General features: G+C 37.7%; 3 protein-coding genes across 11 annotated transcripts in view; 1 reads left to right on the top strand and 2 right to left on the bottom strand.

Annotated features, from left to right (window-relative positions):
* The window catches only part of sptan1 (spectrin alpha, non-erythrocytic 1), a 33,076-nt gene extending 28,789 nt beyond the window's left edge, over positions 1 to 4,287 (top strand). For 6 of the 9 annotated variants that reach the window (XM_079587151.1, XM_079587153.1, XM_079587154.1 and 3 more), the window contains 8 exons: positions 286 to 303; positions 698 to 760; positions 1,744 to 1,798; positions 2,783 to 2,979; positions 3,125 to 3,178; positions 3,260 to 3,406; positions 3,572 to 3,719; positions 3,821 to 4,287. In XM_079587151.1, coding sequence (XP_079443277.1) covers positions 286 to 303; positions 698 to 760; positions 1,744 to 1,798; positions 2,783 to 2,979; positions 3,125 to 3,178; positions 3,260 to 3,406; positions 3,572 to 3,719; positions 3,821 to 3,946 — 808 coding nt within the window. In that variant the 3' untranslated portion in view covers positions 3,947 to 4,287. The remainder of the gene's footprint in view (positions 1 to 285; positions 304 to 697; positions 761 to 1,743; positions 1,799 to 2,782; positions 2,980 to 3,124; positions 3,179 to 3,259; positions 3,407 to 3,571; positions 3,720 to 3,820) is intronic. The other 3 variants (XM_079587158.1, XM_079587157.1, XM_079587159.1) reach the window with 2 other exon arrangements.
* dync2i2 (dynein 2 intermediate chain 2) lies at positions 4,278 to 9,049 on the bottom strand. Its single transcript, XM_079587160.1, has 9 exons — positions 8,607 to 9,049; positions 8,256 to 8,507; positions 7,125 to 7,234; positions 6,884 to 7,041; positions 5,640 to 5,749; positions 5,391 to 5,558; positions 4,995 to 5,227; positions 4,729 to 4,886; positions 4,278 to 4,627 (listed from the first exon to the last, which is right to left on the bottom strand). Exons 1-9 carry the CDS (start codon positions 8,682 to 8,684, stop codon positions 4,389 to 4,391), a joined length of 1,506 nt encoding a protein of 501 aa, XP_079443286.1. The 5' UTR covers positions 8,685 to 9,049; the 3' UTR covers positions 4,278 to 4,388.
* Positions 9,050 to 9,352: 303 nt separating this feature from the next.
* Positions 9,353 to 14,130, bottom strand: setb (SET nuclear proto-oncogene b). The gene is made up of 8 exons (XM_079587075.1): positions 13,785 to 14,130; positions 12,796 to 12,853; positions 12,568 to 12,710; positions 12,376 to 12,479; positions 12,181 to 12,294; positions 11,929 to 12,099; positions 11,698 to 11,838; positions 9,353 to 11,497 (listed from the first exon to the last, which is right to left on the bottom strand). The coding sequence occupies exons 1-8, from the start codon at positions 13,855 to 13,857 to the stop codon at positions 11,477 to 11,479; spliced, it is 825 nt and encodes a 274-aa protein (XP_079443201.1). The 5' UTR covers positions 13,858 to 14,130; the 3' UTR covers positions 9,353 to 11,476.
* Between the last annotated feature and the right edge of the window lie 1,028 nt (positions 14,131 to 15,158).

Raw genomic sequence — 15,158 nt, 5'->3', positions numbered from 1 at the left:
CGTTTCATCCACTGTTTTTATAGTCTGAAGTCATTGCCATGTTGTCTGTTTGGGTGAAGCTCTTCACTTGGTCACACAATTTAAACCCACCTGGTCTTGATATGCAACAGGAGTGCTTTGCGCTGGTCACATGTGCTTTCATGCGAGTATTGAGTAGTGGCATTAATGTCACAGCTGAATGTTTTAACTGTTCCTTTCTCTCTCCCTCCCTTATTTTTCTCTCTTTCCCTATTCCTTCGACCTACTCGCTGCTACCCTGTTGCTTGGGATCATTTCTCTAATCAGGACATACCTTCTGGATGGGTGAATATATATATATATATTTTTTTTAAATATATTTTACTATTGTGTGTGTGTGTGTGTGTGTGTGTGTGTGTGTTGTGTTTGTGTGTGTGGGTGTGTGTGGGAGAATTGTTTAATGCGATTTACTTGTCAGCAAATGGATGTCTAGGGACTGTCATGATAGAGAAACACATTTAGTGTCAAATAAATTAGGATTTTGGGAGTTTCAGGGCAGAATAGACCAATGATTGGTTAGAACAAATACAGGGTGCCATCAAGAAGAATCTCACTTTACTTATATTTTGCATATTTTACCGTATGTTTTGATAATATATTTCCAGATGTATTCCTTTCTGTTGTTTCACACTCTTTTTCCATTCCCTCTTCATCTCCCACCTGCCCCATCTCTGAATAGCATAGCCTATCGGAGGGTAATCCGTGTCTATCAGTATGAAGTCGATGATGATCTTTCTGGAAGGTCTTCTACCTTTTTTTCTTCCTCTGATTGGCCTCTTACCCCTCACCCCACACTTTTTGGGTTTTTCTTCTCCTCATGCACTTGAGTCTGATCCCCACTGTAAAGGCTCTGTGTGTGTGTGTGTTCAATCCCTTTTACTAATATTCACTGCGATGTGAGGCTTTTTTTTAGATGAACACTTCCAGCTTCTTAATCCAACAAGCCTGGCTACATTCTGCACCAGTGTTGAGGAGTGTGAACACTTCATCTTTAATCTTTTTTTCCCCCATGTTTCAGTTATTTACGTTTTTTTCTTCCTTTTGGGGAAAAATGTTCATGCACCAGATTCAGGGTGGAAACTGCAATGTGATTTCCATGATTAGACTTTTTCAATATCCCGATCTGAATTTGAACAGCTGTGCATTAACATTGTTGGACTCTTACATTTATAATATGGCTAGTCAAGGAACTCTGAATCTTTGATTTTGCACATTTTTGCAAGATCTGTACTTTAAACTAAAGCTAAGCAGTGGTACAAATATAGCAGTTTCTAACCCTGTTGACAGCAGCCCTAATCAAGCATGGTCTGGATTACCATGGATATAAGTTGGCTTTGTTAGCATGACTTTGGTTATTGTAGTTGCATTCTGGGGTGGCTTATAGTTTGTACTCTGTATCTACTACAAAACAATTGGTAAGTCATATTGTCATGTACAAGAAATCCAGGAAGATGTAGGTTACAGCTCTAGAAGTAATGACAGAGGTTGTGAAAACCCATTTAAACAATATAGTATAACTCATAGTCATACAATACAAATACACCTTTTTAACTCTCTGGACTATATATGTTTAATGATAGTTGACCTTATAACTGACCTAGTGTAGCGAGAGCCGCTCTTGTAAGGTGTAGACTGGCATGTGGAGTGAGTGAGATGTTTCTGGGTGGATGTGTCATGTGTTCTCGGACTTCTGCTGTTGGTTTCATTGCTTTGGTGTGTGGACAGGTCCTGCATGGTGGAAGAATCCGGAACTCTAGAGTCGCAGCTAGAGGCCACCAAGGTGAGTTTGGGACCAGTGAATGGGTAATTCAATTTTGAATAACACTAAATTAATCAGTATTAGTGTATTAAATCATGCTGTAGGTTATCAGTAGTACACTGCAGTGCAAACGGTTTGGGTCAGTAAGATTTTTTTCAGTGTTTCATTCTCACCCAGGCTCCATTTATTAGATCGATGATACAGTAAAAACTGTAATATGCTATTGAAATATTACAATTTAAAATAGCTCTTTTCTATCTTAATATATTTTAAACCTTAATTTATCCCTGTGGTGGCAACGCTTAATTTTTGGCAGGCTTCAGTGTCACATGATCCTTCGGAAATAATTTTAATATGCCGATTTGGTGCTCAAGTAACATTTCATCTTATGAATGTTGAAAACTGCTTTATAGTTTTTGTGGAAACCGTGATACATTCTTTACTGGCTCTTTTTATCAATTTATTGCATCCACTGACACCACATTTTTGAATGGTAGTGTGTACTATAGTGGATACATTCTTTCGTTAGTGCTCAAGTGTTTTATGGACAATATTGTGAACTCCAGGCCTGGGCATGGTCATGCAAATTGATAAAATCTTAAAAGTTCTTGAAATTTCCAAAGTGAATTAAAATAAGATTTTATCTGCAAGACCTTTCTTTTTGTTAGTGCAGTCTTTGAATATTGAAATGCACACATTTACAATTTTATCAGTGTTGCAACAATACTGGAAGAAATGTCTATAGTCAGTATAATGTTTTTCTTCAGCTAGAAGTTACTCCGTGTGGGTCCTATTTATATAAAATGGTTTCCAAATAACCCTTATCCATTAGTCACAAATAGTAATTTTTCATTTTCCATAAAATGTGTGAACATTTCACTGTTTAAGCCTGCAGGAAAGAGGACATTTAAAACACTGTTGCATAAGCCTCAAACCTTAGACTGGAACTATAAATGGACACCCTGCTCTGTTCTAAATGTCTTTTCCCTTTGGGTTCCTCTGCAGCGCAAGCACCAGGAGATTCGTGCCATGCGCAGTCAGCTGAAGAAGATCGAGGATCTGGGAGCAGCCATGGAGGAGGCGCTGATCCTGGACAACAAATACACAGAACACAGCACTGTGGGTCTGGCCCAACAGTGGGACCAACTCGACCAGCTGGGCATGAGGATGCAACACAACCTGGAACAACAGATCCAAGCCAGGTGACACCTCAGAAACCAGTCTACAATGAGATATTAAGATTATTATATGTTTATGATCTTCTTTAGATCAGATCAGAGTGAGATCAACTTAATTAGTTCTGAGTCCATCATTTACTGAACAAATGTTCTCGCAATTCTGTTCTAGAAATACCACAGGAGTTACAGAGGAGGCCCTGAAGGAGTTCAGCATGATGTTCAAGTGAGTTTTCCACTTAAATAAGAAAACATTACAATGCTAATGTTCTTGAAAATGTAATGCAAGTGTTTGTTTATTTCTCAGGCACTTCGACAAAGAAAAATCTGGACGTCTAAACCATCAGGAGTTCAAGTCTTGCCTGCGGTCTCTGGGCTACGACCTGCCCATGGTTGAAGAAGGAGAACCAGACCCAGAGTTTGAGTCCATCCTGGACATAGTGGATCCAAACCGGTGAGAAACCTCATCTAAAATTTATAAGAATGTGAATGTGAACCTTGAAATACAATGTAAGTCGCTTTGGATAAAAGCGTCTGCCAAATGCATAAATGTTCTAAGGATGTGATACATATTGTGTTCTGTCTGTCGATGAGCTAACATAAAATGTGTTTTATTCAGGGATGGAAACGTGTCCTTGCAAGAGTACATGGCCTTCATGATCAGCCGAGAAACGGAGAATGTGAAGTCAAGCGAGGAGATCGAAAGCGCTTTCCGTGCTCTCAGCGCAGAGAACAAACCTTACGTCACCAAGGAAGAACTCTACCAGGTACAAATAAACAAACCTGTTATTTACAACTGGTATTGGATAATTTTGGCCTGAGCTTCATGTGTTAGAAAGATGACCTTAATGACCTTCTGTGTTTACAGAACCTGTCGAAGGAACAGGCAGACTACTGCATTTCCCATATGAAGCCGTACCTGGACAGCAAGGGCCGCGAGATCCCGTCAGCTTTCGACTTTGTGGAATTCACCCGCTCGCTTTTCGTCAACTGATTCCCCGCCCCCCCCCCCTCGCCTGCCAGTGACCAATCAGAATGCGTTTTGCCCCTCACAATAACACAAGGCCAAACTGCATGGATCTGAAATGAAAATTCTCTATAGCATCCAGTATAGCAATATCTGTATCTTGCTATCACCCTTAACCCTGCGTATTTATCTGACACTTCCTCATGCTTCACTGACAATAGTGTAGTGGATCTGTCTGCATTTTATTGTGATTGTTTTAGCTGTTAAGTGCTTTGCTTTGTTTAACACACCTATAGAGAGGATATGCTGTAACATCACCCACAAGACTGCAGTGTGCTTTAATAAACGCTACTGGTTATAACTGGAAACTGTTGCTGTTGTGTTTTTATTTGGAGCATAAGCATAAATACAGTTTAAACATGAAATGCATATATACAAGTTACAGTACATCACAAATTCTAGAACAGTCTCAGTCTGTCACCTCATTGGCCAGCTGTTCCAGTACTGCCGTCTCCTTTGCACCTTGTTCCGTTAACTCCGCACTGAGCTGCCAGATGTTGACGCTACCATCTGCATTGCCCACTGCCATCAGATTTGTGTGTTTGGGGTTGAACTCCAGGCAATAAGCTGCCTGACCTCCTGTGTTCTGATCGATTGTGGAGGTTGGCCTTAAAGATCTTCTACCCAAATCAAACATTTGGACCAAACCTGCCGGAGTTCAAATTAAATTAGAAATTATTAAACGTCCATTATTAAAAGCACATGCTTTAATTTTACTATATATAATAATATAATTTCAAACATCCCACCTTGTCCTGTGACTGCAGCAAAGACTAGAGGGCGTGTAGGTGACCACCTCACCCAAAACACATATGAATCGGACACCCGTATAGACAGCAGGGGGTGTGGCTGGAGCACACTGTGCAGATGAGCTAAACCATCCGTCCCGACGCTTACAAACAGATTCCTAAAGTCAGAAACACCCAGAGACGTTACAATTACTGCCGACTAGCCTTAAAGTACACATTACACAAAGTAGAAAACATACGGTACAGGAAAATCGCGCAGCGCTCACCTGTGGAAGGGTGAGAAGTGGACTGAGTGTATAGGACCCCCTCGTGGTGAGAAAGAGAACTGCATTGGGTTGCGCAGAGTCACGCTCTCACCATCAGGGGGCACTGCTGCTACTGTCCCACTGCTGAAGGAACATTTGAGCACAAGGCCTCCTTCTGAGCCCACCAGGAATGTGTCCAGGTCCCACGGGGAAAGTGCAACAGAGGTTACTCCTATAGTGGTGCTACCTCGGGGCTTCAGGGAGAGAAACAAAAACCTTATTAGGTTGAATTGCACAAAAGAAATTGGTCATAATCCTAAATCCTATTATTATTATTTTTAAATCTGCATCTTTTCTGATTTAGCGAGGATCAGATATCATTTTACTGAAACCGTTTGACCATATTATGACCCCCACTTTGCTCGCTGCTCCACACTGAGGCATTTGCTGTGGGACAAAGGCATATCCAGAACTCAAGGTGAGTTTGGCTTCGGCTCCATCAATAGTCCACAACAGAACTCTTCCTCCTGAACCGGCGCTCAGAACAACAAACTCCCCTCGGCGAGCTCCTGGGACCCAGTTCACCTGTTCACACGCAGAAATACTGTGAAGTCATATATCATTGAATGCCTGTTCATCATGCCTCAGTCATAAACGTTTCTATACCTGATAAACTGGTTCACGGTGGGTGTCTGCAGACATTCCTGTCTGAGCCAAAATTAGGTCCTGTGAGCGGCTGGTGTCCCAGACCAACACCTCGCCACTGTACAGCCCCCCTAATGTCACAATAAAGAAGAAGGGAAATTATCCTGATGAGATGAGCCATTAAAAGGTATCTGTCCCTAATAAATGACGGAGTGGCTTTCCATTTGAACAGTTAGGAATATTATTGTCAAATAATGCAGGATGAAACTACTCGGAGAATAGCACTTGAACAAATTAGATTTTTTGAGATAGTTGACATCCAGGCTTATTTATTTATATTGGGATGGTTAAGAATTATATTTGGAATATAAACATTAAGTCTATTTCCTATATAGATTTTTGCCATTGTTGCATTATTTTCATGACAATTATGCTAACATTTTTTTGCAAAAATTCAACTGACATAAAAAAAAACATACAGTGTCGTTTAACAGCTTGGAGTCAGTAAGATGTTTTAATAATATTTAAATATGTCTCTGGTGCTCACCTAGGCTGCACTTATTTTATTAATAATACGGGGGGGCGGGATGTAATATAGAATATTTATATTTTAAATAACTTTTTTATTGTAATATATTTATAAAAAATGTCAAATGTAATGTATTCATAAAATGTCATTTATTTCTGTGATGACAGCTGACATTTCAGCATCATTACTGCAGTCTTGAGTGTCACATGATCCTTCAGAAATCATATGCTGATCAAGAAACATTTTATTATCAAATATTGCTTAATATTTTTGTGATTTTTTTTTCAGGATTCTTTGATGAATAGAAAGTTCAAAAGAACAGCATTTATTTTAAATAAAACTATTTTGTAACATTATAAAATCCTTTACAGTACATTTGATCAATTTAATGCATCCGTGCTACATGAAAGCATTCATTTCTAATAAAAAACACATTAGTGTATATCTATATGTTATATTTAATAGTGCTATTTTTATACTGCTTCTAATATTGCTAAATTGCTAGAAGAAGAAAAAAGCATTATGTCCCAGACAAGATTTGTAATTCCGTATTATTTAACTAACATGATAAAAAATGATTTCACAATGCCAAAAATGTCTTTATGCAAAACACTTCACATTTTAAGTTTTTATACTGTCCATTTTGAGATTAAATATAAACCTATACATGTATGTGTCATTGACCCTTTAAGAGAAAAAAAAATCTTAAAAGCATTTTTTAAATGTGTGTCCATACCAACAAATACAGACGGCCTCACAGGATGGAAGCACAAACACATGATGGGAGTGGCCACATCAATGATCACATCTGGCCGCATTGGGTTCAGGTTCTGCCGGTCCAGGTTCCACGTGCACACAGAAGCCTTCTCATTGCTCCAATCACCATCATCCATACTACCCCCAAAATACATCATTAAAACTGCATTTATAAACACTACAGGTGGTTTTATGTATTTGTATGAGGAAAGGACTGTTACCGGCCAAATCCACAGGCTATGACTGAGCCAGTGCAGTTCCAGGACACACTGGTGACTTGCAGACCCCTTTCCTGAGCATCAACATGCTGAAGGCGGTACATGCAGGACACCTATGCAAGAAATCACCACAGAGATATAAACTCTAGTTTAACTAACTCAATTATTACTACTATTAACTATGAAAGCTTGTTTCCACTTTTTATCTCTATATTTTTGTTGCAGTTCCAAGTTTATTGCTCACAATTCGTACTTTTTTTCTCTCAAAATTGTGAGATCAAAATTTGAAATTGCGAGAAAAAAGTCTGAATTGTGAGATATAATTTAAAATGGTAATTTTAAAACTTTTTATCTCACAATTCTTTTCTTTTTTTGCAATTGCGAGTTTATATATTTTAATTTAGAGTTTATAACTCGCAAATGTGATTTTTTTTAATCTCACAATTCTTACTTTTTTTCTCAGAATTGCGAGTTTATATCTCAGTTCTGACTTTATAACTAGCAATTGTGAGTTCATATCTTGCAATTCAGACTTTTTCTCAGAATTGTGAGATTGGTATTGCGAGGGGAAAAAAAGTCAAGATTTGTGAGATATGATTTAACAAGGAAATTCTTAGTTTTTTTCTCATAATTGTGAGTTTATATCTCAAAATTCTGACTATATTCTAAAAATTGTGAGTTTATCATTTGCAATTCGGGCTTTATAACTCGCAATTGTGTGTTTATATCTGACAATTTGAACTTTCTATCTCACAAATCAGACTTTTTTATCAGAATTGTGACAAAAACTTGGAATTGCGAGAAAAGAGCAATTCCTCTTTTTATCTCACAATTCGTACTTTTTTCCCTCTCAATTTCAAGTTTATATCTTTATAACTGACAATTGCAACTTTTTCTAACAATTATGAGTTTATATCTCAGTTCTGACTTTATAAATAGCAATTGTGTGTTTATATCTCACATTTCGAACTGTTTTTCCTCAGAATTTCGAGTTTATATCTTACAGTTTAGACATTTTTTTCCCTCAGAATTGCGAGTTTATACTCAGAGTTCCGACTTTATAACTCACAATAGTAGGCCTACATTTATGTGGTGGAAACAACCTTCAATAATGTACTTATTTAAGGCTCTCACCGACTCATTCTGATCCTCCCAGTTCACCTCGAACCCATCAAAAGCGTGACTCTTGGAGTTTTTCACCAGCTCTCTGATAACCACATCTTCGACTCGACGCAAGAACTCCACCAATCCAGGAAAGTCCGAAATGTCTCGATCTAGGGAGAGTGTTTGGCTGATCTGGTCTTGTGTCTGAGTGCTGTTTTCCAACACATCTTTGGCTTGAGTTTCAGCCTCTGCTGTGTGAACTGGAAGGGTTTGACAGCTTCTCTGGGCAGGAATAAAACGAACACGAAATACACATCACACAAAATGACTGATATTTCATCAAGCGCGTGAATATTCTGGTTTGAGAACATGTTAACTTACGGATTCTTGTGTTTGCTGATGTGACTTTCTCCATGTCGATTCAGCACCAATTAAGTCAAGCGTTTCATCCGTAAACATGTTCAAAGTTTGCCAGCAAGCTAGAGTAGCTACAAAATGCTCTTCAAAATGCTTAACGTTACAGTTAGCTGGGAGCTAGCAATTATTTTTTATAAAGCAAACGGTTTTTCATCATGTTGAAGGACTGTTATGTGTTCGACAAATCCAAATCTATGATGGGGGGGAACGACAACATCGCTAATTTTGTAAGATATTTTATTGTATTTGGCCACCACTGTACAGCGCAGTTCGTTCCTCCATGATTATCCTGGATGTGACATCCGTGACTGCGCTGCCATAGATACCGTGAGCCAATCAATGGTTGTCTGTGCGCCTAACGTCACTGGTGTTTGCTTCTGATTGGTCAACCTATTTTCCGCACTTTCATTTTGATAAAGGCCCACTGGTCGATATCAGTGTAAAGGCCCCTTTTGAACTGGGTCTTGGTCATTCGTACTTTTGGTCTCTGAACATTTCCAAGAAAGAAATCTAGTTGATAAAGGTTTTGTTTTTTCATCATAAAACACACATGAACGTGTCGACGACTGCTCTGTTCATTTCTAATAAATTATATTGTTTAAAAATATATATTGTAAATAATTGACTGCCACAAACCCTGTAATAAACAATAGCATCAAACGTCTAACATAAACGTTTTAATACTTTTTTCTTTCTTTTTGTTTTTATTTGATATTACATTACTGATCACAGAACATTTTCACATATTTGTGCAGATCAATGTCACGTGATCTGTTAAGATAATAAATGCGTAACTAGTAGAACTAATCTTGTTTTTGAAAGAAATATTTCTGTATCAGTTCATTGACAACAAACACATTTTTGCTGATATTATTAAACTATTATTTATATATAAGAAAACATCAATACATGAGGGTGGACAAGACACGGAATTGTGATACATGCGTAGTTATATAAATAACAATGGTTAAATGATTGATTTTTCACATTTTTGATTACTTTTCAGTTATGTTTTATCCTCTAAAAACCTTACCAAAAATGAATGCACTTTACAAAGTTACAAAAGACCATGAAAATTGTTGTACCTTTAGGATTTAGCATAACAGCTGAAAACATTACATAAATTAATAATTTCATACTTTCATTGACACACAAAGTAACATTTCATTCAGTCTTCAAGTTCAGATGTAGACTATTTAATTTATAGATATGGGTTGCTTCTTCTCACCGTCAAAATCCAAAGTTCTCATTTTAGGTGTCATGGTGGACTCATTGATTACATTTGTGTGTGAATAAGCCACCATAGCTATACTTCATGGATATGTTGTGAATAATTTGTAATGATAAAATTAGTTCACCCAGTATTTCCTGTAACTGGAGTACATGTTATGCCTGACCATTAATAATTAGCATCACAAAATCATTTTTTTTTTACTGAAAGGGTTATGTCCTATCCTTGTCGTCAATACATAATTCTTAAACAAGTCAAAGTATCAGGAAACTGTGAGGTGGACAGTAACTCAACACACAAAATAGAATTAAAAACTATGAAAATTTAAATGGTTTTAAATTTTCACATGCCATTCTTGAAAATGTAATGATAGTGCTTAATATATCACTCAAGATGACTTGAATATCTAAATCTTGAATTTCTAGGCCCAAAGCAATTTAGTTATAAGCCGTTAAAATGTAACGGATGCATTTCTATGTATAAAATAATTAAATGGCAATAAATTGTATGAATGACCTGTCTGCAATAACACAGTACTTGTACCAACATTAACCCTACGGTCACAACTCCTGTGACAAGCCACTCAAAATGACCCTAAATTGTCTAGAAAAATCTGTTAGATATAAAAGACAAAAACTTTCAAAGATGTACCAAACCACGTTTAAAAATAAAATAAAAATCACATGTTAAAAATAAAAGTATATAAAAACACATTGTACTCATAAAATGTGTTCATTTGTATATCTCCAATAAATAAAACAGGTGGAGAAAAGACAAGTTATAGAGTTCTTTAAGATTCTACAGGCTTTATTATCTCATTTAAATAATCCTTTAATTAGCCAAGCTCAAAATTACAAGAGGAAGTTTTTTTGTGTTTTGTTTTTATTAAAAATGTTTCAAACCTCATGGGTGTCTGTAAAACATTACAATGAAAAGTCAATCAACATAAACCCAAATGTTGATGTGTCAAATGCCCACTTGCCCCACCCGACCCCATTGAACTGTCAACAATAATAACTGCCATACCCTGATATTGACCCCAAATCATTTACAAGAGGTGACAGGAGCTAGCTGGTGCTTTCCTTTTGTCCAATATTATCACATAGGAAAAACAGTGTCAACTCTTTGGGGCCCACCTCTGCATTAAAGTAAATATACAAAAAGAAAAAAAGTGGCTAGGTATGTACGCTATGATTAGATCACTGCACCATGGCTTATTACTTCAACTCACAACCATTCACAGAAAAAAAATTTATTTATATACTTAATATTTAAACTGCTATTTACTTCAGTTTAGACTACAGAGGATGACGTGCAGATTGTTAATATTTCGTGTGTCTTTGGAGATGGTTGTAATTAAAGATGACGCAAGAGGCTTCAGAGCAACGAGATGCCACTAGTTTTCCAATGAAGGTATTGTATGTCCAGGGAACTAACTGGGTTTAGACATGGTCAGGACAGGAGAAGCTTCAGTAGAACAGAACACGGAGCACAAAAAAATAAAATAAAAAAATAAAAACAAAGCTTTTTGCTCCCATGATTGGAGGGTGACTTCAAAAAGGAAAGAACAGGTACAAGTGATGGAATATGTCCATATCAGCCTTTAGTCATCCTCACCATCATCCTAAAAAGGGGAAGCAGAAAAAAGAAAGATTTATGATCCGTGTCAGTTTCTGAATTTTATGCAAATAATAAATGCAAACACTTTATAAGTAAACTTTACATCAATTTTCCATGCCCTAAACCACACTAACAGACATGCATTATAATGCACCATACATAATTGTATAATTTGCGTTCATATAAAGACAAAGCATATCTCACCTCACCGTCTTCTCCATCATCCTCTTCATCATCCTCTCCTTCATCCTCATCCCCCTCTTCGTCAATGTCCTCCAAACCCTCCTCCTCTTCCTCATCATCATCATCCTCACCTTCACCCTCTTCATCATCCATATCAGGCACCTGGGCAGAGAGAGAGAGAAGTTAAACACAAGTTCTGACTGTCATTACAGCAAGTGTTTATCAGAGTTTAGCAATAATAATATTTCCTACCAGGTAGTACTGCAGGGGGTTGGGCCAGATGTCATCTTTAATGACCTCTCCGAGTTCATCAGCCCCTGCGTCGGAGTGATCGGTAAACCAGGTGAAGAAGCTCTCTGGCTCTTCATGTTGCCTTTTCTTCCCTGCCTTGTTCGGTGTCTGTCCAGTACGCTTCGTCAGGTCCTGCATCATACATAATCGGTTAATAGACATTTAAACAGGAACAGCTTTAGTCCAAAACTAACCCAAAAATAGGTAACCCACCTTTCCAGTCTTCCATTTGAGTTCAGTGGATTTTGAAGATGGGTCACCACTCTCATTCAAGTGGAACTCTTTTGAGAGGACTTTGTTTTCGAAGTACGGATTTTCATCAAAGTACTGGAGAGAATATAAACTTACAGGTCAGACAATTTAGCTGTGCACTACTTTTAAATTTGACCAGAAGAAAAGTTTACTTACAAAATCTATTCTGTAACCTGATTTGATGTCCTCAAACTCTGTGACCTCCACTCTGGTCAGGTAATGAAGTGCTTCTTCATCCTCCTCACCGAGCAAGGCTGAGACTATTAGTCAAATCAAAAACAAATTATTAGAATATATAAACAAACCAACCAAATTTAATAACACCAAGGATGGGTTTCAATATCTGACCTTGTGGATGGTTGACGAATGTTGTGACCCAGAAGTTTGGAATTTTGGCTATGAGTTCTGATCTCTTCTGGAAGAATGGCTGACGTAGCTTGTTGTACTTCTGCTCTACTTTTAAAATCTCCTCGCTTGCCTGCTCGTTCAATCTGTGGAAAGCAACAGAAGCAGCATTAAACAAATGCATCAGATGTGCACTTACAAATGATACTTCAGAGGCACTGGTAAGCTTACCTGTCGATTTCATTCTGTACTTCATCAATGTGTTCAATTGCCTCCTGTTGTTCTTTTTCTGAAATCCAATAAAAATCATAACTTATTAACCATGTTCTTCATGCGTTATAAAATGTAGTGGGATAAAACAGCACGCGTATGCATCCTTGTAAAATAAAAGTCTGACTTTATAACTAAGTTACACTCAAATGCAACTAACTTATATGTAAAAGAAACAAAGTAAACGATGCATTTCGTAAATCATAACAAAAAGCAGCATTATTTTATGCTAGTTGTATCTAATTCAAAATCACAATGGACAAGTAAAAGTGAAAAAGCGAGGTGTAACACTGGACGACCAGCTCAATCCGGTAGTTTCAGCAGCAGCTGCGCGAGGCCGCGAGGTTTAAACGGTGGAGGCCACGCGCTGGGCCACATTTACCGTTCGCTCAATGAATACACATTATTGCCGTGCATTAAAAGTTAAATCAGTTCAGAAAGTAATTTCGCCCCACTTGAGCGTCAATAAAACACGTCTACGATTATATGTGATGCAGCGTGGTTTAGCAACACATGGGGGAATGGCTCGTGATGGCGGGTAGACACAATAACCAGTTAGCCTATTAGCACACAACATGGGCTCAATACAACGTACACATTATTTGAGTCACCATGGGGTTTAAAACGACTCGCTCGAGCACATGAGTGGAAACAATCAGGAAATTTGCGTTTTGATAAACCAAAAGGCGCGCGAGCGCAATGTTCGTCGCGCGTGGCACAATAAAGCCGTCGCGCGAGGAAACATCATGGCCTCCGGTGCGCGCGGTATCCTTGTACTGAAATTACCAGGCAAAATCGACTTATGTTGGATTAAACAGTTACAGATTCGGGCTTTCATTAAAGAGTAAGATAAAAACTAGACGAATAATTCAAATTGATATTCGTGCTTTAAACGCAAGAGTTGTAAATTACTGAAAATGGCGGTGCGCAGGAGGCCGCCATTACTTTACCCGAGGTCTCGTCCGCTCCGTCGTGATTCGAGTTCTGCTCCTTTCGGCTCACTTTCGCCGCCGACGCCGACATTATTCCCCCACAGTCGAGGATTTGCCTTCTTACTCCTGAAACAAAAACTCCGGAACGTCCTCCTCCGCTCGAGGAAAGCGAAAGAAGGATAAATAAAGTTGGTTCTAGCTCAGTTTAGAAGTGCGAATATCACAACGTGTGTTGCGCTTCCCCTCCACACATACAACACACACTCAAATGAGAGATGCGTATCACACCACGCGCCTCCTCTTTTCTGACACCCGCCACTGTGCTCGCATGCGCGCCCCCTCTGGCCGTCCCGGGAACGAGCTTTAGGAGAATTAAGAGCCACGCCTCCTCCATAATATAATAATAATGCACAGAACAGGATTAATAAAAGTATGGTGCTCTGGATATAGAAATTAAATATCGAACATTGGTTATAAAACTATGATTGAAAAGTGGTGCGATTTTTCATTGCTTTTGAAAAATACACTTACCCCCCCAAAAAATATTATTACAATTTAAAATCAGTTGTTTTTCTATTTTAATATATTTAAAAATGTAATTTATTCATTAGATAGCAAAGCTGAATTTTCCAGTCTTCTGTGTGTGTCACAGGATCCTTCAGAAATCATTAGGCTATTATGCTGATTTGCTGCTCAGGAAACATTTCTTATTATTATCAATGCTGAAAACAGTTTTGTGAAAACCATGATACCTTTTTCTCCCAGAATTCTTTGATGAATAGAAAGCTCAAAATAACCATATTTATGCTATTTGAAATAGCAATCTTTAACATTATAAATGCATTTACAGTCACTGGTCAATTTAATGCGTATTCGCTGAATAAAAATATTCAGATCTTTTAAAAACAATCTTTCAACAAACCATCATACTGCTGAGTGACAAAGATAGACAGGTTTTCTAAAGCAATATCAAGTCCAGTTCTACGGTTTCTTTGTTGTCCTATCTCAGTCTTTTAAATATTTAGACTTTATTTAAAATATTTAGACCGTTTAGTCTTTACCCATATTTTACACCATCATTTAATATATATTCATATCTTTGACACCATATTTCACATTTAACCTAATATTAGTTTAACAAGGTTTTAATCCAAAATATCGATCTGGAAACCGGTTTGAAAAATCCTGTCAGTTCATTAATGCATTACTGACCTGAATGCTAGATTTGTCAGTGTTTATATATTTATAGATATTTTCTCTTTTGTATCTGATGGTGCTCGACTGTGTTATTGGCAGAATACTTTTGATGAAGATAGGCCTATGGATTTTGAGGGAACTTATGCATGCATCAATGCTTATAAATATTTAGCTAAGACTAAACCCAAGAGAAAC

Source organism: Phoxinus phoxinus (genome assembly GCF_949152265.1).
Source record: "Phoxinus phoxinus genome assembly, chromosome: 17".
Classification (NCBI taxonomy): Eukaryota; Metazoa; Chordata; class Actinopteri; order Cypriniformes; family Leuciscidae; genus Phoxinus; species Phoxinus phoxinus.
Note: the sequence above shows the minus strand (reverse complement) of the source record. Positions and strands in the feature narration are given on the sequence as shown.